Source organism: Urocitellus parryii, chromosome 12 (assembly GCF_045843805.1).
Source record: "Urocitellus parryii isolate mUroPar1 chromosome 12, mUroPar1.hap1, whole genome shotgun sequence".
Lineage (NCBI taxonomy): Eukaryota > Metazoa > Chordata > Mammalia > Rodentia > Sciuridae > Urocitellus > Urocitellus parryii.
Window position 1 is genome coordinate 9,144,809 of NC_135542.1, and position 24,711 is coordinate 9,169,519.

General features: G+C 38.5%; 2 protein-coding genes across 6 annotated transcripts in view; one reads left to right on the forward strand and one right to left on the reverse strand.

Moving 5' to 3' along the window:
- Positions 1–1,465: 1,465 nt before the first annotated feature.
- On the forward strand, positions 1,466–21,395 carry C12H2orf49 (chromosome 12 C2orf49 homolog). Of its 4 annotated transcripts, none has more exons than XM_026411338.2 (5): positions 1,466–1,611; positions 3,515–3,681; positions 6,533–6,875; positions 8,412–8,486; positions 20,527–21,395. In XM_026411338.2, exons 1-4 carry the CDS (start codon positions 1,513–1,515, stop codon positions 8,466–8,468), a joined length of 666 nt encoding a protein of 221 aa, XP_026267123.2. In that variant the 5' UTR covers positions 1,466–1,512; the 3' UTR covers positions 8,469–8,486; positions 20,527–21,395. The 4 variants fall into 4 exon arrangements, with proteins under 4 accessions (XP_026267123.2, XP_026267124.2, XP_026267122.2 ...); XM_026411339.2 differs by lacking the exon at positions 20,527–21,395 and adding an exon at positions 20,061–20,175; XM_026411337.2 differs by lacking the exon at positions 20,527–21,395 and adding an exon at positions 10,415–11,500.
- A 47-nt stretch (positions 21,396–21,442) lies between these two features.
- Positions 21,443–24,711, reverse strand: part of Fhl2 (four and a half LIM domains 2) — a 71,616-nt gene continuing 68,347 nt past the window's right edge. For both annotated transcript variants that reach the window (XM_026411334.2, XM_026411335.2), the window contains exon 6: positions 21,443–21,598. In XM_026411334.2, coding sequence (XP_026267119.1) covers positions 21,447–21,598 — 152 coding nt within the window. In that variant the 3' untranslated portion in view covers positions 21,443–21,446. The remainder of the gene's footprint in view (positions 21,599–24,711) is intronic.

Here is a 24,711-nt window from a genome sequence, read left to right on the forward strand (position 1 = left end):
TTTTGGATATGGAATGTCTTGATGTCAATACCATGAAGCTAACACACTTAAGGACATTCAGCACAGTTTTAAGACTCTGGTCAATTTGGTGCAAGTCACTGAAAATCTTTTTTTTTTTTTTCCAGATTAGTTTCCTCTGCACTAAAATGGAAGAACTAGGCTTTTTTTTTTTTTTAAGACTGAGTAATTTTTAAATTTAATCTCAGCTCCGAAAATTCAGTTTTTATACATAAAGTACGCAGACATAAATGACTCAGAAAACCTTAGAATCATCTTTCAGTTTTATTTTGTTGTTTTGCTTTATGGCCCATTTATTTTTTAGTACTCTTTACAGGTTTATCTTTTTGGCATCCTCAGAGTTGTTCACATTTTTGTGCAAGAAAAATTTCCAATAAAATGATACATCAAAGAGGATGCAAGTAAGCACTCAGAACATGTTTGCAAATGTTAAGTCATAAATGTGCATATATTGGGAGAGTTTTTAGTCAATTAATTAGACCATATTTGACATATATAATCCGTTTAAACTAAAAACTGTTAATTCATTATAGTTAAGTGTAGAGGAAATTTACTTTAATCTTAGTCTTGCTGCATGCTCAGTCTGTGATCTTGAGCAAATTATCCTTTAAGAAAAAAAAATATATATTTTAGTTGTGCGTGGACACAACTTCATTTTTTTTTTTTTTTAATGTGGTGCTGGAGGATCGAACCCAGTACCTCACACGTGCTAGGCAACGCTCTACCACTGAGCCACAACCCCAGCCCACAAATTATCCTTTCTGTGCCTCAGTTTCCTCGCCTGAAATTTTTTTAAAAAAAGGCCATTTAGAAATACATGCCTCACAAGACTGTAGAGAGGATTCGGATAATCCATGTAAAATGCAACAGCAGGCATATAGTACTAACAAACGTTTGGTTGCCTCTACCGGCGCTTCTCAGCGGGTCATTATTCTCAGCGCTGGTTAATTCAGATCATCAAACACTTGAGGGCTTATTAAATCCGAGGCGCTGGGGTTACAGGGAATCAATGAAATAGTATCCGGCATTATTGGACTAACATTGTTTAGAGGACGATTAAGAGACAAATGACAAGTTGAATTAAAAAAAAAAAAAGGAAAAAAACACAACTTCGGACGTGTCGTACTTGGGGCACGGTGTATTTGCCCTCTCGGCCTGATTCCTTGAGAATCCCTTTAGCCTCTGCCACCGGACGTCACGGGAGGCGCAACCAATCGTGTCCGGCTCGGTGAACTTCGCTTCCCCCCAGCTTCCTGCAAGACTCGACGTGCCATTTGTTTCTGGGTCTGGCATCCCTTTCTTTGCCCGGTTTCCCGGGAGCTTCTGCCGGGAGGCGCCAGGCCCCACACCCTACCTGTCAGCGTAGGTAGTGGCGGGCTCCCGACGCAGTCAGAGTGACGACACGCGCAAGTCTCCGCCCCTACACGTCACTTCCGGGACGCTTCTCTCGCGGAGCCTTGTGGGTAGCCGGCCAGGGGTCTCCTGGCGACGACGATGGCGGGGGATGTGGGCGGTCGCAGCTGCACGGACTCGGAGCTGCTGCTGCACCCGGAGCTATTATCCCAGGAGTTCCTCCTCCTTACCTTGGAGCAGGTCGGCCGCGCGGGGCGGAGGACGGGCGGGTGGGTGGGCCTGCCCGGGAGAGGCTCGCGGCTGAGCTGGCCCCAAGCAACCCCGGTGACGGCGGGCCTTCCCGCAGCGGTCGCTCCTCCGGTGGGGTTTGGGCCACTCTCAGTGCACACAGACCAGACAGGTCTTCCCTCGCCCCCATCCGGAAAAAAAGACGGCTCTAGAGTATCAGGAGTTCCTAAGAAATAGAACTTATCTGTCAGGAGCCACAAAGGCTCGGAGGGAGGAGTCGCAGGTACCCCGCGGCCTGAGCGAAAGCGAAGAGACGCGGAGGGTGAAATCTCGGAACTGGAAAGCATCCGAGAAATCGTCCTTTTGCACACCGTCTCATCTCGTTTCAGAAGGCTGAAATAGTCCCCAAGAGATGAAGTGGTTATTTAAGGTCCCACTCTCTGTAAGCAGTACAGTTGGCAGGAGAATTCAAGACTCCCGGGTCTCCCTGCAGTACTTGACTCGTTTTGGGCTGCTGTGGCTTCTGATAGGCGGAAAGAAAAAATTTTAAAAAGTGACTCGATTTATTTGAAGTGAGGATTACTGAAAGTTTCCTTAGAGATTTATGTGGTTTTTTGTTGTTTTCCACATGGATTTTCCTTAGTCTCCTAATTTTGTCTAGTTGCCTCAAGTTCTCCTGGTAAACACATTTTGGGGTGAAATGACCTTTTACCTGTGGTTTTCAAACTTCTAAGTACATCAGAATCATCCAAAGGTTTAATACACACATTGCTGAGCTCCATTCAGTTTCACTTTCATTAGGTTTGAGATGTGGCCTGAAATTTTGCATTCTTTCTTCCTTCCCGTCCAAGGACTGCACTTTGAGAATCATTGTCCATATCCAGTGTTTCCCAAAGCCTATAAAGCCCCTGGACATGTTGTCCAAGAGAATCACCAGACTTTCCCCCACTTCTAAGCGAATGCAGAGTTAAAATTGCAGTAGGTCACTATACAAGGGAAAGAAGTAAAATTATGCTTTTAATTTTTTAAAAAAATTAAGTTCATTATACCATATTGACTTGTTTTGTCAGGTTTTACAAAACAGATGTTTTCCAGCCTTTCTGAATTGCAGTTGAAGAACTAATTATCTTATTTTCATTCTCATTTTTCCTTCTTAAATCGAAATTGCCTTCATAACTATTCCTTTGCTTATGCTGTATGTTTTCCTTGATGTCAAGGACAAATTGAAAAGTGAGGGAGAATGAGGTTATTTAGATAGGGATGGTTGAGCATTGACTGTAAGCTACTTGATATACGGCTACTGTCATCAGTGAGGGGAATGTAGTTTCCTTCTGCACTGCTATATTAAGTCTTCGTAGTTAACCTCAATTAAAGAAGTACTACAGGGACTGAGTAACATGTGCTAGGCCCTGAGTTCAATCTTCAGAACAACAACAAAAACACTACAACAGAGAAATGTGAAAAATAACAGGGTGAGGGGCCTCCATCTCACCCATCTGAAGATCATAATAATAACATTCAGGTTAGTTTATTGACAGAAATGTAGAAATCATTAGCTTTCTTTTGTCTGTTTCTCCCAGGAAGTCCCTCATTTTCAGTCCCTTTTATAGATTAAGATGATGTTCTGGAAATGATCTTGATGCCTGGAGTTTTGGCTGGAGTTGTGGGCAGCAGTCCATGTCACACTGTGGACATGTGACCATTGTTTTTCAGATAAGGCTGAACCTAATATTTCCAGGGCTTAACCTATCAATAGTATCACCTCTAGAAGAAACTTATGGGACTTTGCAGTTAGTATGTCATTCTGAAAATGGTTTTGTAATTTGTTATTTAAGAAATAATGTTTTGCTATATTAGTAAGTTACTTATTAAAATGAAAGATGTTTTGAAATTACTTTTGTTTCCTTTTCCACAGAAGAACATAACTGTTGAAAATGACATAAGAGTAAACAAAGACAATCTTACTGATCTTTATGTTCAGCATGCCATACCGTTGCCTCAGAGGGAATTGCCAAAGAATAGATGGGGGAAAATGATGGAAAAGAAAAGAGAACAACATGAGATAAAAAATGAGCCAAAAAGGTACTTTTTTAGTGGTTCTGGTTTTCGTTTTATCTTATATACCTAAACAATTTTGGTTTTACCTCAGGTAAACTTGAAGTTTTTTAAAAAAAATCTATTTCAATAAATAAATAAATATTGAATAACAACAATTCATTGAACACCAGGCACTGTGCTTTGTGGCAGTGAGTAAAACATAAAATTCCCTACCCACGTATCAATTGGGAGAAACATAATAATAAAAGTTTAGTGTGTGGTATGTTACATAGTGACACATCCTAAGAGAAAGGTAAAACAGGAAGAGGAATTGTAATTTTGGCAAAATGACATTTCAGTAGGAAGTACGGAGCAAGCTAGCATTCCAGCAGAATATAAGACCCTGCATTGGAAATGTGTCCAGGAGCAGCAAAGTGTCCATAAGCCTGGAGCAGAGAGAGTAGGAGGCAAGAGGTGTATTAGGGACGACGGGGAAGATTGTCAAATTATGGAAAACTTATAAGACTTGACTTTACTCAGAGATGAGAAACCACTATAGGATTTTGAGCCAGTGACAGGGATAACCCTATCAAGTGACATTTTAACCAGACCACTCTGGCTCCTGTACTATAAAGTGATTTAAGATGGAGCAGTTATAGGGGTAGAAGTTGCCAAATAGGAATCTGCACTGTAATTTTAACAATGGCAGTAGCTTTAACTAAGGTAGTGATTGGGTAGGCTAGGATCTGAATGTATTTAGAAGGTAGAACCAACAGGATTTCTAAATTTTGAGCAAAAAAGACCAGTCAAGTAATATCCTAAGGTCTTTGAACAGTGTAGAAGCAAAGAATGCCATCTCATTTCTGGTACATTGTTTAAGATTTTTAAATTTCAGGAAAAAAAAATTATGAAATTCACAAGCCAATGACTTTCCCCCTTTTAAAGAAAATTACATTTGAGTGACCAACATCAGTGGCTACTTAGTGTGAACAAAGTGTTCTAAGATCCCCAAATGATCTTCCCCTGTGACTGTGTTATCACCAGTGGGTGTTATTGTTATATTATTGTCATGGGTGATGCAGTGGGAGATGACAGAGTAGGAGGGCTGGGGTGAGAAGGAATATGTAGTTCTGAGTTGATTAGTGGTTTTAATCTGATTGCCAAGAAAAACTCATGATTGAGATTATTCCCCAAGCATGAGAATACTTTAAGGACACATATGCTCATAGTCATTTTGAAAAATAACTGCATGTAAGGACTTGGGGTGTAGCTCAGTGGCCTGACTCAATGTGCAACTCAATGTGCAAGGCCTTGAGTTCAATCTCCTCTACCTAATTGTAAATAAATACATAAATAAATGTACATACAGTCTCAACTTTGATCAGGAACTAGTTCAGATTAAGCATCGTGTTAGCTTGATGATTACATTAAGTACAAGTTGCACTAGTGTTAGCTTCTGCCAGCTATGGGTTACATGGCATATACCTTTTAATTTGCTTTTTTCTTTTTTTACTTGATATTCAGACAGTATTTTCTGCTTCATCAGCTCTTACAGGCACATTGTCCTAGTAAACATTGGTTACACTTCCCTTCAAAGCAACACATGATAATCCTGCAGTGTCATTTTGGAAATGATCTTTGGCTCTATCTTAAAAATTTATAGTCATTCTTGACTCAGTAAGCATTGAAATTGGAAAGCTCTAAGAGAGATCTTGCAATGTCAAGCAGCATACACGTGGCCCTTGACAGAGATACAGAGAAGTACTATGGCATCCTAAGGTCACGCACAGCTAGAACTAGCTCCCTGGTGCCAAGCTTCTCCAGCTTCAGTGTGCCCCTTGAATCTTAGGTTGAATGTCCCAATGCTGATGAATCCTGCTCTCCCTCTCTTTCTTTTCTATAATGGCATTGAGCAAACACTGAACTTATTTTTCCATCATCTACAAAATGAAACTGAATGGTGACCTAAGGATTGGTGAGTGGCCATTTACCTAGGAATCTCATTAAAATACTGATTTTAAGACTTATTCAGTAGTTCAGTGTGAGTCCCTGGATTCTGTGTTTCTTATAAGCTCCCAAGATGGCACTCATGTTGTGGATCCTTGAATAGCACTTTGGGGAAGTTAAAGAGTTTTGCTGGTAACTCACTGCTCAATTTCTTTTAACATATTTAAGGTTTTTTTTTTATTAAATAAATCTGCTATATAATGTGAGTTAAATAAGTGCATTTACCTTTACTATTAAAATGTAAATTAGAGGGCTGGGGTTGTGGCTCAGCAGTAGAGCACTTGCCTAGCATGTGTGAGGCCCTGGGTTTGATTCTCAGCACCACATAAAATAAAATAAAGGTCTACTGACAACTAAAAAAATGTTTAATAAAATAAAATATAAATTAGATTTTGAAAAGCAAAACATGAAGACTCTTGCCAAAGCTTATGATTAAAATTGTACAAATATTACTGTGGCCCTACAGGCTTAGTAATAGGAATAAGAATGTTCTTCATTGTTTGTGGGGTGCCATTGTGGTAGTCTTCATATAGCTTTTGAAATAATAGCATTGCAGTTATGTGGTCAATATAACTTTGTCAGTAATTTGTTTGGAAATTCTGTTTTAAGGGCTAGTGTTAGATGTTTAATTGTTGTTTTAAAAATAGCTGCATCTTTTGTATTTGTTAAATCTAACTGAATTTCTTGAAATACTTAATGCTTTAAAACAGAGCACTATAAAATTATTTTTTAGAGTGAATACAAAATTTCATTTCCAGTAGTCCCACATACATTTGTCTTATCAGTAGTCTTGTTGGTTATTTATTTATTTATTTTTAACTTTGAATTCCAGTGAACTGGTTTGCCATCCCACATAGTATTTTTCAAAAGCGCTTCTCTTTGATTTCAGGAGTAGCACTGTAGATGGGTTAAGGAAAAGGCCTCTCATTGTATTTGATGGAAGCTCAACAAGTACAAGCATAAAAGTAAGAAAGACAGAGAATGGAGACAATGATCGTAATGCCTTTCGAAAATTATCAAATTCCTCTTCAAGTGTTTCACCCCTAATTTTGTCTTCCAATTTGCCTACGAACGATAAATCGGAACACAATAATAATGACACTAAGCAGAACCATGACTTAATGCATAGAAAAAGTCCTTCAGGCACTATGAAGTCACCACCTTTGTCCCCTGTTGGAACTACTCCTGTGAAGTTAAAGCGAGCTGCTCCTAAAGAAGAAACAGAGGCTGCAGTAAGTATGGGGTGGTTTCTGTGTCAGTAAGGGGTGTGACCAAAGCCTGAGCAGTTCCTTTATAGCCTTACTAGCCCACTGATGCTGCTTGATCCTCTTGAACCCTTTATCTCCTGTCCTATTTTCCTATCTCATCACTTATATGTTGGAACCCGGGAGTTTTAAAATCCATTGTTATTTTTTAAAGTTATTATTATATGCCTTATTTTTAAATCTAGTATTTTTAAAGGTTCCTTCAATTTATTTGTTTAAAAGGTATATATGGAGAGCATTAGGCACTTTTTCTAGATTTTTCTCATCAGTTTTTTCACTATCTTGGAACTAAAAGGAGAGAGTACTCCTTTATTAGTAAAGCTCAGAATGCTAAGTAATTTATCCAGGGTAATATATTTGTTAAATAGCATTTGGACCCTGACCTCAGGTCTGTTTGTACTTACCTTGAAATCACATAAGAATCTCTTTATAATTCCTAATGGTTTTCCCTACCCCTCAAGTGTATCTAACTTTGGACAGTTAGGAAGTTTGGGAGAATCTGTCATGTGTGCTCTCATTGTCTTTCCTTAGACTCCTCAGAAAAGTGATTTTATCTTTTAAACACCTAGCAGTTTTATAGCTATTATTCCTGTAGTATACTTTGGCTTTATTATCATCTTCTAATGTCAGAGGGATTGAAACTCAAGAATAGTTTAGATATTCTGAAATATAGACCCTGGAAAAAGAAAGTTACTTAACCAGCATTTACTTATTCATTGAATCTTGTCAGCAATCCCGTGAAGTAAGCACTGTTGTTATCCCCTTTTCACAGTCAAGGATACAGAAGTTTAGAGAATTTAAATAAACTTGTCCAGGGTTCCAGAGTTAGAAAGTGGGCAAACTGCAATTTGACCCCAGGTCTGCTTGATCCCAAGGCCCATGCTTAGGACACCAAGCTGCTTCCTTACTTATTTACCCACATTTGTGGGAGAGGAGGAGGGTGTGGGGTGAGAATTGGAAGAGTAAATCGTGCAGTAAGGAGTGAGCCTTGAGGATTTTTTTTCCCCAGGCTCTTATCCAAAGGAATTTTCCTCTTTCAGAGGTATGAGGTAGCTTTAAATGATAAATGTTTTCTTGAATTATTCATGTTTCCCACTGCTTTTGAACTCTGAAGTTGGGGAGGACATTGACTAGGCAAGGAGGAAGTGGGTCTGGACTAGCTGTCAGTGGTTCTCAGCTCTGCCTTGTTGGGATCACCTAAGGAGCTACCAAAAAAATGAAAGAAGTGAGAGCCTCATCTCTACCTTGATGGATTCATTGGTTTTGAGATAAGGATCATGCTTAGGCATATTTTTAAGTGCTCTTGGTTATTCTGATGTGCAAACATTGGAAAACCATAGTCTTGGAGACCTATTTTTTCCTAATGTCTTGAGCTACATTCCCACCAGATGGCAGCAGCGACCTTCCATTAGTACCTTAATAACCCTTGGTGCTTTAGTGTTTCTTTAGCTGTTCTGAGACATTTCTGTAGGTATCAATTGGTTTCTGTTCATGTCTTTTTAGAATAACCTGAAGCCCCCAGAAACGAAGAGGAAGATACAACATGTTACATGGCCGTGAAGGGAAGTTTCCAAAAATGTAAATATAACTGTAATTGTAGTTTTTCAAACAAGTTCACATATATTGACACTATTTACAAAAATCCTGATTATTGTGGAATTTTCCTAAGAGGTTCAAAACAGGTTAAAAAAAATAGTCATTCTTTCTCACCTTTTATCCCTTCCTTCCTTTTTAAAATTTGTCTTTCATATCCTGATTATGAAAGAATTTCTTTTTTAAAATAATGGCTTAATATGTGTCATTTATGTTGACCCTGGTCAGATTATTAGCTGCAAATCTGGCACAAAGCATCTAATGACTTTTAAAAATTGTTCTCATTAGTCTCTTTAAGAGTCTTTGGGGACATTTGAGGATTTTTTTTAATTCATATATTGATTTATCATTTTTATTAATTTCTTTTCCCAAGCTGAAGCATATAACAATTCATTACAGTATTTTAGTAAATATTACCACACTTGTCCTCAAGGATTCACTAAGAAAAGAATCTTGGTGGTACTGTTGGAAACTATTTCATATATACAAATAAAATAGCTGTTCTTCAGTTGTTACATTGCTTCTTCCCATAAAAATCAAAAGGGAAGTCAGTACTTGCTATTGCTTCTTCCCTTGAAGCATAATAGAATTGATTGATTATAAGCTGACTGGTCGGTCCATCCCTTAGAATGTTCTTATCATGCAACAGTCCTGCCTACTCTTTTCATAATCAGTCAATGATCTCACTCTGTGAGTTCAGCCATTACTTCCTCCTGGGAGCTTAATCTTTTTAAAATTAAGTTCATTTAAAAATCTGTAGGCTGAATAATCATGTTAGAGGTGGTACTTGATGGGAAAATGTTTAGAGAATAGGGAGGGGCATAAAATTCTAGAACTTAGGAGAGTCCAGAAAGTAAGGCAATAAGGGTGGGGGGGGATCAGTGTGCTCTGGAGTAGGCAGTGTAGGGGCTATTGACGGCAGAATTCACTGTAGAGTGCAGCACAGGAAAAATGGGCTCCTAGCTGGATGGGCTGCATGTAGTATAATATGGCTGTCCCATGCAGAATCTACAAGTTTCTTTTGTTGTTGTTTTTTGTTTTAATTTTTGTTTGAGTAGTATCACTCCAATTGTGTAATGAAAGACAGTGAGAAAATAGGTTTATGTCATGTTCATGGATTCAGGTGTCTACTTTTTTGCTATATATTTCTAACCAAGAGCAAAGGTTACTTTGCGCTTTTTTTCCTTGTATGATTGATCTTCAAATTGGGGTTTACCTTTTTCAATATGCTTTTAGAGGAGCCTCATTACTCTTGATTTGTTAAACCAAGCATTTTAGTTCAGCTATTAAATAGCCTTACAAAAAAACTAATTCAGCCTTGCAGGTAAGTACTGTACTAAGACTTTAATTCTATAGTTTTAACCATTCTGCCTTTACTCCAGACTGCAAATCTGTACGTGTAAGACAAAATTGATATGTACTAAGTGTGGCATAAATTGTTGATGTTACAGTAAATTTTTGAATATATTATTATCTGCAGGGCTGATATATACATATACATACATATATATATATTATTGGGAACTGTGATCCTATGCGTAAATATATATTAAGGGAGATTTAAAGTACAGATTTTAGGGTAGAATGACAAATTATATTTTCTATTCAGTTGTCCCCTCTGCCTCCACCTGTATTTCTCTCTTAGTTAAGAGAGTTAGCCATTTGACGATTTTAAGTCAGTGGGAACTTTTTTTTAGTTACTCAGTGAAATTAATTTTTAATTTGTATATTTAACTTACAGAGTAGGTTGGTAATAACAGCTGAACTGTGTAACATTGTTGCTTCAAATTGAAGTTTATATTATGAACATTCAGAATCAGTGCTCATATAGCAGCATATTATTGAGCTATTTTGAGTTTGAAAGGTGAAGTGCTAAACCATGCCCTATGTATTACATACTCCCACCATCTTAGAGCGCTGTGCCATCTGAAGGTATATGGATAGAGCTTGTCTCAAAATGACTTTCTCCACATAACGAAGCTTGCCGAATGCTGGGAATCAGGAGCCAGCAGCACTGGGAGTCTAATTTTGAAGTGATATTTTGGTTTGCTTAACAGTTTAGGAGGACTTGATTTGAATGGTGTACAACTTTAGAATAATTTTTACTTGCTATGGTGGGTTGATAGTGTTGCTTTTGATTCTGTATTCCAACAAAGCCAGATTTTATTGTTGGGTTAGGCAAACTAATGGCATTGGAGTCAATGGGTGCCTTGAGAGGTATGGTAAGAGGCACCACTTCTGCCATCAGCAGGTGGGCCTTGCTGTTTTTTTCCCCCTCTCTCATTTTGTTCCCTGTTTTCTTCTGCTCTTCTGTCCCAAATGGTTTCTTTCTTCCATTCATGTCCTTTCTGAGATCCTAAGCTTTAGGCTTATTTTGCAAGTCATATTGCTTAGCCCTACCTGTTCACTAAGGGGCAAAGATAGGCTGACCCCAGTCCTTTTGCACTTAAGGGATCATAGACTGCATGTGAATTCTGCAGTCTCGAGACCCTGCAGCTCCAGGGCACTAACTTGCTTCCTAGTGGTTGTAAAGGCACTACAGTTTTCCAAACTAGCCTTATTAATCTAGACAGCTACCAGGCGCCTTGGAAAGTTGGTTTGCTACTACTACTATGAGGCTATATTTGCTAGTGTTAAAATTCTTCAGAATTGAAATTTTTATTTGAAATAATATTTTGATTGACTTAAGTTTTGAGAGAGAATTCTAAAACTGATCTAGAGACTCATTCAATAGCAATGACTTTTAAAAAACTTACATTAAGTAAAACTGCCAGTAGAGTAAATCATATATGTATGTAAGAGCTTCCTCTATTTACTACTGTGGAACTTCAGTAATTTTTAGAGGCTACCAAATGGTCAAAATGTTTTTAAGTGTGCTCTTTTATTAAATGCTTGTGCAAGTTTTGTAATTCAGTACAGAAAAGTTTGACCTTGTTATGTACATTTTTGTATGTAAAAAGTCTTTTAAGTAGCCTTATTATTTAAATAAACTGAGTAAAACTATCTTGAGTAGATCTGTCATTCATAAAAAATAAAATGAAAAAATAGTGACTCATCTTCATTTGAGTAAACTAAATGGAAAGTGTTGTTTTTTTATTGTATAACCTTCTCTAAGTGGAAGCTTAGAGTAGTCAGGTTTTGGGGGATATCATGGTGCTATAGAGACTGATGTGTTGATTGCCACTATGCCCTGAAAGAGAAAGAAGTTCCCAAACCTTCCCATGTAATAAGTTTTCCTATCAAAATGGGGCAAACCAGAGATTCAAGTAAGAGATTGTGTTGTGGTGACCTAAAAAATGAAAACCACTGACTTTTAAACTGGTATCAGTGTTGTTATATATGAAGACTAAAGCTCTAAAGAAACTTGGAAAAATCTCAGGTAATTTTCTGTTTTGGGTCTTAAAAAGTAGATCTTTCATTCTTTTGTATGGACTGAAGAAACAAAATCCATTTAGATTATTAAGTGCAGTTTACTAACTAAAGTGCTATACTCTTATAATTTTTAATAATTTGATTATCTTTTAGAATAAAAAATAAAAATGTGAATTGCCTACGTATTTTAAGGGCCTACTGTTCAAGATATTAGCAGTGAACAAGGCAGATTAAGTTTCTATTCTCATGGAGAAAGCAAACAAGTGAACAGTGAAATAATGGATAATTGTAATGATGGAAAGAAAATAATAAAACAGGGCCATGAAATGGTGAGGGTTAAGGAAGGTAGGGTGAGGAGCTGCTGTGAATATTGTGGTTAGAAAAGGTTTCTTGGAGGAGAAGACACATTAAGGGGAGAATGGCTGAGGGACAGCTATGGAAACTTCCAGGAAAAGCATCATTCACGTGGTCAGTTTTAGATGGTTGCATATCCTGCTTTGTTCCATTCCTCCTTTCAAAGGTGGAGTCTATTTCCTACCACTTGTGTATGGACAGGCCATAACTCTCTTTGGTCAAATGAGTACTCATACTTTCACATTTGGACCCCTGCTGCAACTAGGTGAAAAAGCCCAGGCTTGCCCAACTGGAAATATGTGGCCCAGCCAACAGCCAGCACTAACCACCAGACATGTGACCACTAGTCACCAGTCTCCAGTCTAGCTGCAAGTTGACTGGCTGCATCACTGTCCAGGTGAGATCAGTCTCTGATGATTCACGGAATCAGGGGTAACTAAAACGAAGATTAAGCCAGTTAAGTGTTGAGGGTAATTTGCTGCTCAGTGAGTAGGTGACAGACACCAGACCAGACAAGATGTGGAAGCCCTGAATAGATTTTTCGAAACAGAAAGACTGGTGTGGCCCAAGTCAGTGAAAACAGGGAAGGATGGTATTAACTGAAGTTGGAGAAGTCAGGTGGAAGCCACATTATGTAGACACTTAGATGACCATCCATGACCATCCATGGTGAGTACTTTGAATTTAAGTCTAAGAGCAATTGGCAGCTGTTAACAGCTCAGATTTAACTAAACTATTCAGTTTCATTTTTAAAAAGTAAGTCTAATGAGCCTAATAAGCAAATAAAAATCTTTTTTCCTCCTGTGAAGTTTTTTTTTTTTTTATCTTTGTGGTAGTTTGAACTAAAACATTGATATTTGTTTGACTCATAGTTAAACCTTTAAGAAACTGTAAAATACTCTACCAGTCATAGAAGACAATATTTTTTAAAAATATAAAAACACTACACCTATAACTTCTATTATGTCCATGCTGCCTTGCTTTATAATTCTTTAACTTTTTTAATAATAAAATTCCTAGGAGTTTTTCTATATCTCAAACCCAGTTTTTATATTAACATAGTATGGATTATTTGTCAAAAGGAATTAAAATCAACTAAACTCTATACTCTAAACTATTTCCTTAGTTTTTACCTAGTATCCAATTTCTGTTCAGGATTCTCCCCATAATACCACTTAGTCATCAAGTACCCTTAGACTCCTCTTGGCTGTGACAATTCCTCAGACTTTTGTTGCTTTTGTTGACCTTGACAGTTTTGAGGAATACTGGTCAGGTAGTTTCTCATGTCCCTCAACTGGGATTTGTCTATGTTCTTCTAATGATTAAATTGGGACTGTGGGTTTGGGGTGAAAACACGGAGGTGAAGTGCTGTTTTCATCACATTATTTTGAGGCTACATACCAGAAACATAATGTTTTCAAGTTTAAGTAGTGTTCATCAGGTTTCTCCACTAAGACTTTCCTGTTCTCCTTTTTCTTATTGAGCTCTTTGAGAGGACATCACTTAAGGAGTAGGGAGTTAAGCTGTGTTTTGTTCAAGTATCAAGTATATTTGATTATGTATGGACTCATGGAAACTAACTTTATACATTTGTTTATTTAATGCTTTTTGCCCCCTCAAATTGTTCTAGCATTGGCCATTAAAAGCTCTTTCAAGTTAGCTCCTGCTCCCTTTGCCTCAATGTTTTCTTTTGAGCACATCCTTACTTTTTGGCACTGTAGAGTGTAGTAGGTTCATTTTGTTTACTTTTTGCCCAAGTCTTAGGATCAGCCACTTCTCTAAGGAGACTTGGTTCATCTTTGGTTAAAAACCAAGTTCTGGGCACTAGATGTTCTCATTGCTATTGGGGTACCATTGCTTCTAGGCTTTCTCAACTGACAGCAATAGTTGGCCCTGTTACTTTGGGGCTTGTGGCAGAGCAGCACATCTTGGCAAGAGTATGTGGTGAAACTGCTTACCTCATGGAGGAAGCAAAGAGACTAGTGTTCCATAGTCCCCTTTGAAGGCATGCCTCCAATGACCTAGAATCTCCTACTAGGCATCTCTTTAAGGTTCCACCATCTCTTAATAGCACCTTGCTGGGGGTCAAAACCTTTAATACATAGGCTTTTTGGGAACAGTCCAGATCCAAACTCTAGCCCTGTCTGGCTATAGTAAGTCAAATATAAGTTCATATTGATGTCTAGGTCTCCCACTCCAACAGTGAGGAAGATGACTCTCACCAACCACCATCCATTGACTTAACTGTTCAATTCCAGTATACATTTTAGCAGCTAAAGAGTTGCTAGCCTAAAATAGTTGAGAAAATTTTATCAGTTAGATCATAATTATATATAATTCCTTTTGCTTCCAGTCTCAGATATATCTCTCATTTCCAGGGTTAAAAAGTTATATTATTTAAAAGAGAGTTTGCAGTTTTAACATTTTAATTAAAAAGACAAATCTAAATTAACTTTTCTCCAGTTTCTTAAAAAAAATTCCTGGACAAACATCCATTCAACAATAATGTCTTCTCTGTTCAGGCTCCAGATAAAGTGTTTCAGTAAATAAGACAGGGTCCCTGTTCTCAAGGATCATGTTTTTATCAGTTCCAATTGATTTCAGTCCAAACAATCATTTGAGAAGAAATCCAAAGAACATTTAATAATTAAAATATCAGCAGTCTCTGCAATATGAAATAGTGTTTTAGTTATATTTTTAAATATATTTTGTATGTGTTCTTTAATTCCTTAAAGCCTGGAGAAACCAACCAAAAACAAAACTAATGGATTTTTCTTGTAGAAGATTCCTGTAACCTGGGAGATAAATTTTATTCATATGTGTCTAGTTGTTTAAATGCTTTTATAGACTATGGCCTATAGATGTCAGGAATGAAGTCACTTTTTTTTTTTTATTTTGTAAATTCCATTATTATCTAGTATTTTTTAAACTAAAAGTTTGCTTTTCATAGTTTATGCACATTTAGGAATGTACATTATCTGGACATTTCCTTCTCAGTGTTTAAGAAGATTGCATGTGTATTCGGAGATAGAATTTGCATCATAATGATCTTTGTAGAAAATAATTCATGTTTTAGAGCACAGTGACTAGGAATCAAACCTGGTTTCTAACATGTTGGCCTCTCTGCAGTTGAGTAAGCTTTATTCTTTTGGGACTTCATTTCCTCCTTTGTCAAGCAGTTGGGCTTCACTCTGTTTCTTATTTCTTTCTTATAGGATTTACCTTATGCTTATCCCTAAGACCCTTAAGTTTGTCATTTAATAGCCAAGCAAACAATGAAAAGTGTCCTCAAGTCTGAATGAGCGTCACTAGAGATAATGGAGGATTACACATTTTGCATATTTTAAATTTGTAAAGCAATGTGATTAATTGATATATCAGTTAATACCATTTTAAAATATTTTTTAGTTGTAATTGGACACAATATCTTTATTTATTGAGTGATTTTTATGTGGTGCTCAGGATTGAACCCAGCGCCTTGCACGTGCTAGGCGAGCACTCCACTGCTGAGCCACAACCCCAACCCAGTTAATGCCATTTTTATTCTGCTTTGGTATAGTTAATTTAAAAAAAAAATTTTTTTTTTTTTAAAGAGAAAATTTTTTATTATTTATTTTTTAGTTTTCGGTGGACACAACATCTTTGTATGTGGTGCTGAAGATCGAACCCGGGGCACACGCATGCCAGGCGAGCGCGCTACCACTTGAGCCACATCCTCAGCCCCCCCCAAAAAAAAAATTTTTTTTCCAAGGGAGTTAGGGAATTTTTCTGGGCCTGTTTCTCAAGGGCAGCCCTGTGCTGACATTTTGAATTGGGTCTAGCTATGGCAAGTCAATGATGTGTTCAGCATATAGCCTGGGCTCTGTCTGTGTGATGACAGGGATTTCAGTGCTATCTTTAAGATTATGCTCTACTAATAACATTGAGTTCTTTTGCAGAGGTGAAGCTTTCACTATGGGACAGTGTTGAGAGATTAGTAACTAGTGTAGTTCCAGGGCACATGACAACACAGCAGACACATGTACTGAGCTTCTTTCCATGGTCACAGTCCATGTGGAGTGATGATTAAAGTGTTTCTTCAGCTTTTCAATGACTGGATTCTCATAGTTTTGGTTGAAGTTAGACTAGCTCTTAAGAACTTTACAGTATCTAACTTTAAGTATATAACTTATTGTACAATATCATTTAGATTTAAATTATAGTTTAAGAAGCTGAGATTGAGAAAAATCAATGTAAATCTTAAAATTGTAGAATGTGTAACAGGAAGTAACTAGTACAATGTTTATAGTTAAGTTTTTCATATGTTAAACAGAGTAAAAGCCTTGCTCTGACTTCTTAAATGTAAGGAACAATTATACTAGAAAAAAAAATATGTATATATTTAAATCATAAAAGTACCAAAGATCTTATAGGCAAAACCTAAGAGAAAGCCAGAACACAAAGTAGGCCATTTTCTTTGATTCTTTGTCCAAACTATAAGGGAGACAGAAATGAAAGTTCAGCCCTCCAAGACAGAACCTGCTAGGTATGACTTCAAAGGACAGTACCACATAGGATGAGTGAATTAGAACAAAACCTATGAGGGAGGGATGAAAAGAAAGTGGAAGAAGAAAAAACAGGAAAGTAGCAAGAGAATAAAAAAGGAAAGCAGAAAGATGAGGTGGTTTGAAAGCAGGCTATCATAGAATCTGAGCCAAAAATTTCCATCACTAAGAATGGTAAAAGTGTCTCAGGATGTGTCTTGGGAGTAGTTCCAGTCCCCTCATCAGTCTAAGACGCTAGCACAGGCAATAAAAAAATCACCACTGCAGGAAGACATCCTCATTCTAAGTCTCAGTAGACACCCATGGAGAATCTTAAGAAGGCAGAGATTAGCTGGCTATGGTGGCATACACCTGTAATCAGCTACACAGGAGGCCGAGGCAGGAGGATTGCAAATTTGAAGCCAGCCTGGGCAACTTAGCAAGACTGTCTCAAAATAAAATTTAACAGGGGTGGTGATGTCGTTTAGTGGTGGAGCGCTTATATAAATAAGGCCCTGGGTTCCATTCTTAGTCCCATGGGATGGGGGAGGTGAGGTGAGGGGGAAGGCAATGATTAACACAATTCAAAATTAAGCATGCAAGGAGGCAGTGTATCCAGTGTGACCTGCTGCAGAAACATGCAGTAGAGACATATTCATGAAGTTTTCATATATGGGAGAGTAATCAAGAGAAGATCAAGGAAGATCAAACACGTTTACTCGCTGTGTATAGAGAAAAAAAGGTAAGCTTTAAAATGACTGCCCAGTACAGGAAACTAAAAAAGCACAACATACATATTTTGATTTATTTTATTGGGGTATAAGTTAAAAAATTAACTTATACCCCAATAAAAATTAACTTATACAGCTTGGTGAAAATACATATGTTTGATGTATTCACACACCCCCAGTACATAGATGAAAAGGCATGGCTGTATGGCAATACAATTTTTTTTTTTTTTTTTTTTAAGAAAACAGGTAGTGGGCAGGATTTAGCTCATAGAGACCCCTGAAAGGGTCCAAAAGATTGTGCATAAACTGTGCTGCACCTAAGAAGCAACCAGAGTGGGATGCAGAGTGGACTTGAAAGCACCTTTGATTCTCACATGGATCCATCAGCAAAGGCAGAAGTCTTACTGACTCAAAGTGCTTAATAAGTAGAACCTCTCACCAAACACTGGCCAAACATTAACGTATGTATTAAAAGAACTAATCCTTTAGTTCTATGTTTGAAGAATCGGAGGTGTGATAATTACCAAACAAAATAACAAAGTACAAAAAAGAATCAAATAGGATTCTGGAATTGAAAGTACACCAATTGAAATGAAAAATGCACTAGTTGTGCTCAAGAGTAGATATGAATTGGGAGAAGGAAAAAAAAAAATGTGAAGACAACAGATGATGAAATCTAACAGAGAAGAAAGAACAAAGACTAGTGAACAGAACCTCAGAGAAATGTGATACAACATTAAACATACCAACATAGGCAAAATGGAACTGCCAGGAGAGAAAAATGGACGAGAAAAAATATTTTTAAGAATTTCATGGCTGAAAACATTCTCAAATTTGATGAAAAATATTAAACTTAAAGGAGCATTAAGTGTAGAGACACTGGGTCACAATTACTTTTAAAATGCTGAAATAAAGAGCAAATTCTGATAGGCTGTAAAGCAATACAGTTTGTAAAGTTTTTTTTTTTTTTTTTAATTATAGAACATATGCCAAAAAAAAGTGCACAAAATGGGCAAAACTGAACTATGGTGACAGAAGTGAGACTAGTAGTTACCTTTTTGGAAGGAACACAAAGGAACCTTCTGAAATGTTAGAAATGTTCTGTTATAGGTTGGCAACCCATAATTAAAAGTTTAGGATGGTCTTTCATTTTGCCACATTTCCCACAACTATCAAAGAGTTATCAACCCCTACTTAATTGGGCCAGCAAATCTGTATTGCTTTTGACAATCCCCTTAGGCAGATTTCTCAGAGCTTGGTACCAAATATCAGTCTCCTCAGGCAGAGCTGCTGAGCTAAGCTAGGTGTGGTGGTACACACCTATAATCCTAGGCTCAGGAGGCTGAGACCAAGGATTGCAAGTTTGAAACCAGCCTCAGCAGAGCCTACCTCTTTATCACAACCCAACCCCCACCCTGTTCCCTTCCACCCTGGGCTTTGCAGTTATGTCCCTTCTCAGTGAGTGGATTGATAGCTTTGGTCTTTCAGATTGCTCCTTCCAATATGGAACCTCTATTATGAGCAGAATGGACCAGGGCGTTTCGAACCCCAGGATTCTCAGCCTGTCTCTCCTGGGGCAGAGGGAGCCATTACCTTCTTGGCTGCACTCACACAGAGCTGGTCACATGAGGCTGGGGAGTGGGAATGGGTTAGGGCCAGGTGTGGCCCCAATGCTGTGGACTGTCACTGCTTGCTAAGAGTAGAAGATTTCCCTGAATTCATGTTTCTCTATCAGTTGTATGCCTTTAGGGAAACTTTCAGAGAAGTGATGGGTTTTTATGTCTATCATTTCACAGCAGGAAGAGAGTCACCTGAGCTCTGCACATCACCAATCCTAAAGTCCCACCCAATAAGTATGTTCGCTTGGCAGGGCTGTTTGGTGTCTGGCCTATAACCAGAAATTTGTAGATGGTTCAGAGAACTTGGGGCTCTTTTTTTTCCAGGACTTTTCTTTCATACTCCAGGAGCTCTTTATCCCAAACTCTGGCCTCTGATTCCTCAAGCCTGTGAGGCTAAAGATTTGCTAACAAGAGTTTTAGCTGTTTCACTGGGACCTGCTATAGCCATAAAAACAGGACCATTCTCTTATTCTAAGATTTCGCTTCCCTTCAATGTCTGCCTGCTTTGGATCAAACTCCAGTGTTCCAAAATATTTTTGTTCAAAATGATTATTTGATGATTAGTCCGGTTGAAACTTTTTACTCAAAATGGAACTCCCTTAATTTTGGATCAGGTAAGATGGTGAGGAGTGGGTAAGATGCTCTGTAATGAAATCTGGAGTGCTTTTACTTTTATATTATGAGGTAGAAAATGACATTACAATTGATGAGGGATGGAGTTATCTATGTGTGGGGGGGAGGGCGGGGGAGATTGAACCCAGGAATATTCTACCACTAAGCTATGATAGGGCCTGGCTAAGTTGCTAAGGCTGGCCTCAAATTTGCAATTCTCTAGTCTCAGTCTCCCAATTTGTTAGGATTCTGTAATCCCAGCATGGTATACCACCATGCCCAGATTAGAGTTATTCTTTTATTTTTTTTTCTTTTTTATTTTTTAAATTTTTAATATTTATTTTTTAGTTCTCGGCAGACACAACATCTTTGTTGGTATGTGGTGCTGAGGATCGAACCCGGGCCGCACGCATGCCAGGCAAGCACGCTACCGCTTGAGCCACATCCCCAGCCCCTAGAGTTATTCTTTTAAAGCAAAAACTTCAAGTCAACTGTAAATCCAGAAGACCCATTTCACAGCTTAGCAAGTATGTCTAACAATACTGCCACCCCCTGGATTTTTCTGTTGCACAGCTTATAATTTTATCACATTGCATTATCTTAGAAAACTAAAGGATGAAAGGTCACTAATGCTACCATTCCAAAGCTAAATGTGCAATGCTGTATGCCATAAAGTGACTCAATGCTTCCCAAATGTGTACTGTGCTATCAAAGTTTATTTTACACATTACCGACGAACAAAGAGCTCGGAGGGTTATTTTTACAACACTGGCTCCGTCTTTGTCTCTGTCTTCTGTCTTTTGTATCTTTTCAGAAATGCTGAAGGTTCCCAGAGTGCCCAGGACATTGAGAATGTGAAGATGAATAAGATATTGTCTCCGGCCTCAAGTTGCTTGTGTCCTTTTGTGTTCCTGCACTTTGTGGTGGAGAAGGCAGGTTCAGGACAATGAAACAAAGCAGAGCTCTCCCAGTAGAAGTAACCCTAAAATTGACTTGACTGTCATTAGCCTCCTATTCCACTCGTCCAGAGCATATGTTACTGCATCAAAGGGCAAGCATTATATTCCAAGAAAAAGAGTGCTTGAGACTGTAAGGGAAAATATGGTGCCGATTGAAGGCTTCTTCTAAATAGATGGTATGATGTCATTTCAGATAGTACTGGCCCAGCCCATTAGAAGCTGAGCTTCATACAGTGATCACTGGACCATGGGATAAAGTGTAACTTAGACCCAGAAACTCAGCATTTAATCATTTCACACACTGTCTCTGGCAAAAGATTTTATTCTGATTAACTTTATTGTAAGTCACATAATCTTGCTTTTAGGCTTTAGATGACAGGAAGTTACAGAGTTGCAAATACAAACTCTTCTTTACCTTATTTATAGTTTGGAAAACTTTCAAGTTTGTGACATGTCAATTGCACTTAAAAATTAAATAGCAGTGAAAGAAAGATGCATTTATAAAGATAGCGTTCAAAAGGAATTTTATGCTTGGATTTGTCTCACTTGATTACAAAAATTCCAAACCATCTTCCCACCTAGAGTTTACAGAAGGGTTTTCTCCTTCCCTCCATTGAACTAGCGTAAGGATTAAAGGATTTAAACAAACATGAAGATCACTGAAAGTGAAAGAGGAAAATCTTGAGGTGGCTGTGGGAACCAGAACTATTGCTTGGTGGAGAAAGAGAATACATAAATTTGTGTGAAATCACAAGCTGTAGCCTCCATGGGTCCTTCAGATGTCTTTCCCACAGTCAGGGCACAGAATGTCGTCCCTCTCGGTGAGGAAGCCTCGCCCCACCAGGGACAGGGAGCACTTCTTACAGTTGAAGCAGTCGTTATGCCACTGCCGTTCTTCAAAGGAGATGTACTTCGTGCCTCCCAGGCCTGTGAACAGAGGAGACAGCACACAGGGTGAAGGAGGGAAGGGAGTGTGAGCTGGTGAGAACCGGCACCCGACACTGGAAAAGGATTCCAGGCTGATGCATTTCAACATGGGCATCGTGTGACAGTGATTTTCTTGCCCAGTGACACTGTGAACTGGGAATTCATATCTAATCAGCTGCTACACACAGCCCCATAGAGTTCACAAGTATCAGAAGAATCAGGCACAGCAACTGGATCTGAAAGGTGTGAGCAACATTGTGAAAAAAAGTGCCTATTGTCTGTGTTTACTTGTTTATTGTGTGTTTTCCCAGGAATCAGAACTGTGAGAGCAGAGTTTCTCTCCTGCCTTCACTGGGTGCCTCAAGTCTGGTGCTCACTTTATGTTTAATAGATGAGGTTTTAACAGGAATTAGGAGAGGAAAGGGTTGATTCTTCCTGGAATGGCCAAGAAAGGCCTCCCAGAGAAGAGATGGGAGTGAGGGAGGGGATGGTTGTTCTCAAAGATGCTGAGATGAGCCCTGAAAGCACAGGCTAGCAGAACAGGCAGAGGAAAGAGGGGGCTTAGTGAGGTGAAGTGCCATGGTAGGAGAGGGGGCCAACGCAGCTGGAGCAGATTATGAAAAGTGTCAGGGAGCAGACATTCTATTTTTATTATATTTTTCGTGGTGCTGGGGATTGAACCCAGGACCCTTGTGCATGTTAGGTGAGAGCTCTATCACTGAGCTACATCCCCATGTATGCGTGTGTGTGTGTGTGTGTGTGTGTGTGTGTATGTGTATGCATGCATGTTTATATATACATACTATATAATATATAAAAAATGTGTGTGTGAGTGTGTGTTACTGAGAATATATATATATATATATATATATACATATATACATATATACGGTACTGAGAATTTAACACAGGGGCACTTTATCTCTGAGCTATATCCCCAGTCCTTTTTATTTTTTATTTTGAGAAAGGGTCGGGCTAAATTGTTGAGGCTGGCCTCAAACTTGCAGTTCTCCTGCCTCAGCCTCCCCATTTGCTGGGATTACAGGAGTGCATCACTGTGCCGGGCCACAGCCCCAACATTTTTAACCAAGAAAAGTAGTAACTTGTTTTCAGTTTGACTGCCTGACTTGTGTTTGATGACTAATCCCCATCAAATATTTAAGGTACAATGGTCCCTGATTATGGTATCAGGGGCAGGAGGTTTGTACACTGTTGCCCACCCTGAAATAAAACAGAACTTATGTTACAGTTACAGTCTGTTGAAATGTAGATAGGGAATTCCAATTAGAGTTCTTTTCAGAAATAATGGTATGATCAGCCATATTAAAAACAAAGTAACAGCTCCGATGACTCATTTCTAATGGTCTGAGTCCTCGATGTGCATGAAGAGTCTACACTGTGTCAGGTAGTTTCTATTACAACTTAAGCCTTTAGGCTGACCTTGGACATCCAGTTCACATGGGGGAGACCAGCCTTAGAGCTACTCTTTCCAGCAAGTGAGTGACAGGGTTGGGACTTGAATCCAGGCCTGTCATTGCAAATTCTTGTACCCTAATACTACAGTACATCTGCTACTGATGCAATGCAAACCAGAAAAGCCTGCTCTCTTTTCTTAAACATCATAGAGCTTAAAAATAAAAGTTACTGGTGCTGGGGCATGTAGCTCAATAGTAGACCACTTGCCTAGCATGCACTGAAGCCCTGGAATTGGTCATGAGAACCCAAACACCCTGCCCACCCCCAAAACAACAGTTATGTCAAATAACCAATGTTTGTTTCCACAATATTCCTTGGCTTTCCTTATTCTAGACTCATAAGAACTATAAAAGACCTACAGACCATAGAGCCCATGCACTGGCCCAGGGCAGAACTCAACTGATACTTTAGGCCAGCAGTTCTAACTTTTCTGCATATCAGAACCATCTGGGAAGTTTTTAAAAATTCCAGTGCCAAGGTCACAGCTCATATCAATTCAATCATCAGTTGTTTTGACCCTCCTCAGCAGTTTGCAGTATGCAGCTGAGCTTGAAAACCAGTGGTGTAGGCCACACTTTGATTGATTGATGGGCAAGGCGGCTGAAGGGCTGGAAGGTGGTTCTTTTTCTTTTAGGCATATAAACCACTCTGAGTGAGCTACAAAGCCAAGAAACAACTTCTCAGATGCCCCAGCAACACTGACATCCCACGTTTCTCCTTTCTCTCACTCCTGATAAGCCCAACATCATGGAGCTGGGGGCTAGGAGGAAGATTAGCAGTGGGAGGGGAGACGAAAAAATATGTGACAGGTGCCATGCAGGGTAGAAAGTGTCATCCTAGAAACTCCACTGTTGTTTTGAAATGCTGGCAAATAGACATGAGAGCCAACATCAGCCCCATGGGAAAGAGACCTCCTAAATGAAAGATGTATGTACAATTGATCATGGTTATTCACAGGAGTCATATCCCATAATGTCTCTGAACACTGAATTATCAAATACTGAACCATTATTCCAAAGAAAACTCTCAGGATTACGTTCCTGCTAGCTTCTCTGGTCACAGTATTTTTACCAACTGATTAATAAATGATGTTATTTTATGTGTGTTTCTTATTTATATAGTACAAATTCATCAAAACTGAATTTATGTCCAGTACTATAACTTGCACTTGAATGAAGCTTATCTAACATATATTTTCTTTGTGTAAGACACATCAGACTTTTCATACTTAGGGACACTAAACAGAACTTTGAAACCCGTTTTAGACAGTGGAGATGCCAACAAAAATCACACACACACACACAAAAAAAAAAAAAAAAAAAAAAAAAAAAGACTGAGAAAAGGACACTTATTTGCAGTATCAGCACTGAAACCAGAGAGCAGGGCATCATCTAAGCTCTGATAGGCATCATTCCTCAGCTGGGAATGTGTGTGTCTGGCAACTCAAATTTGTCACTCCCCTGTGCTGTCTGTGGATGAAAGCATCTAGGTATCGATCTGGGGTTACAAATCAATTTTTAGCAAGTAGGCAAGTTTGTAAGTTTGGATTCTGATAATGATGATCAACTATATTTATATGAGAATTAAGCATCACTGCACATAAAAAAGTTGGAAAATACCAAATTCCAATTTATTTA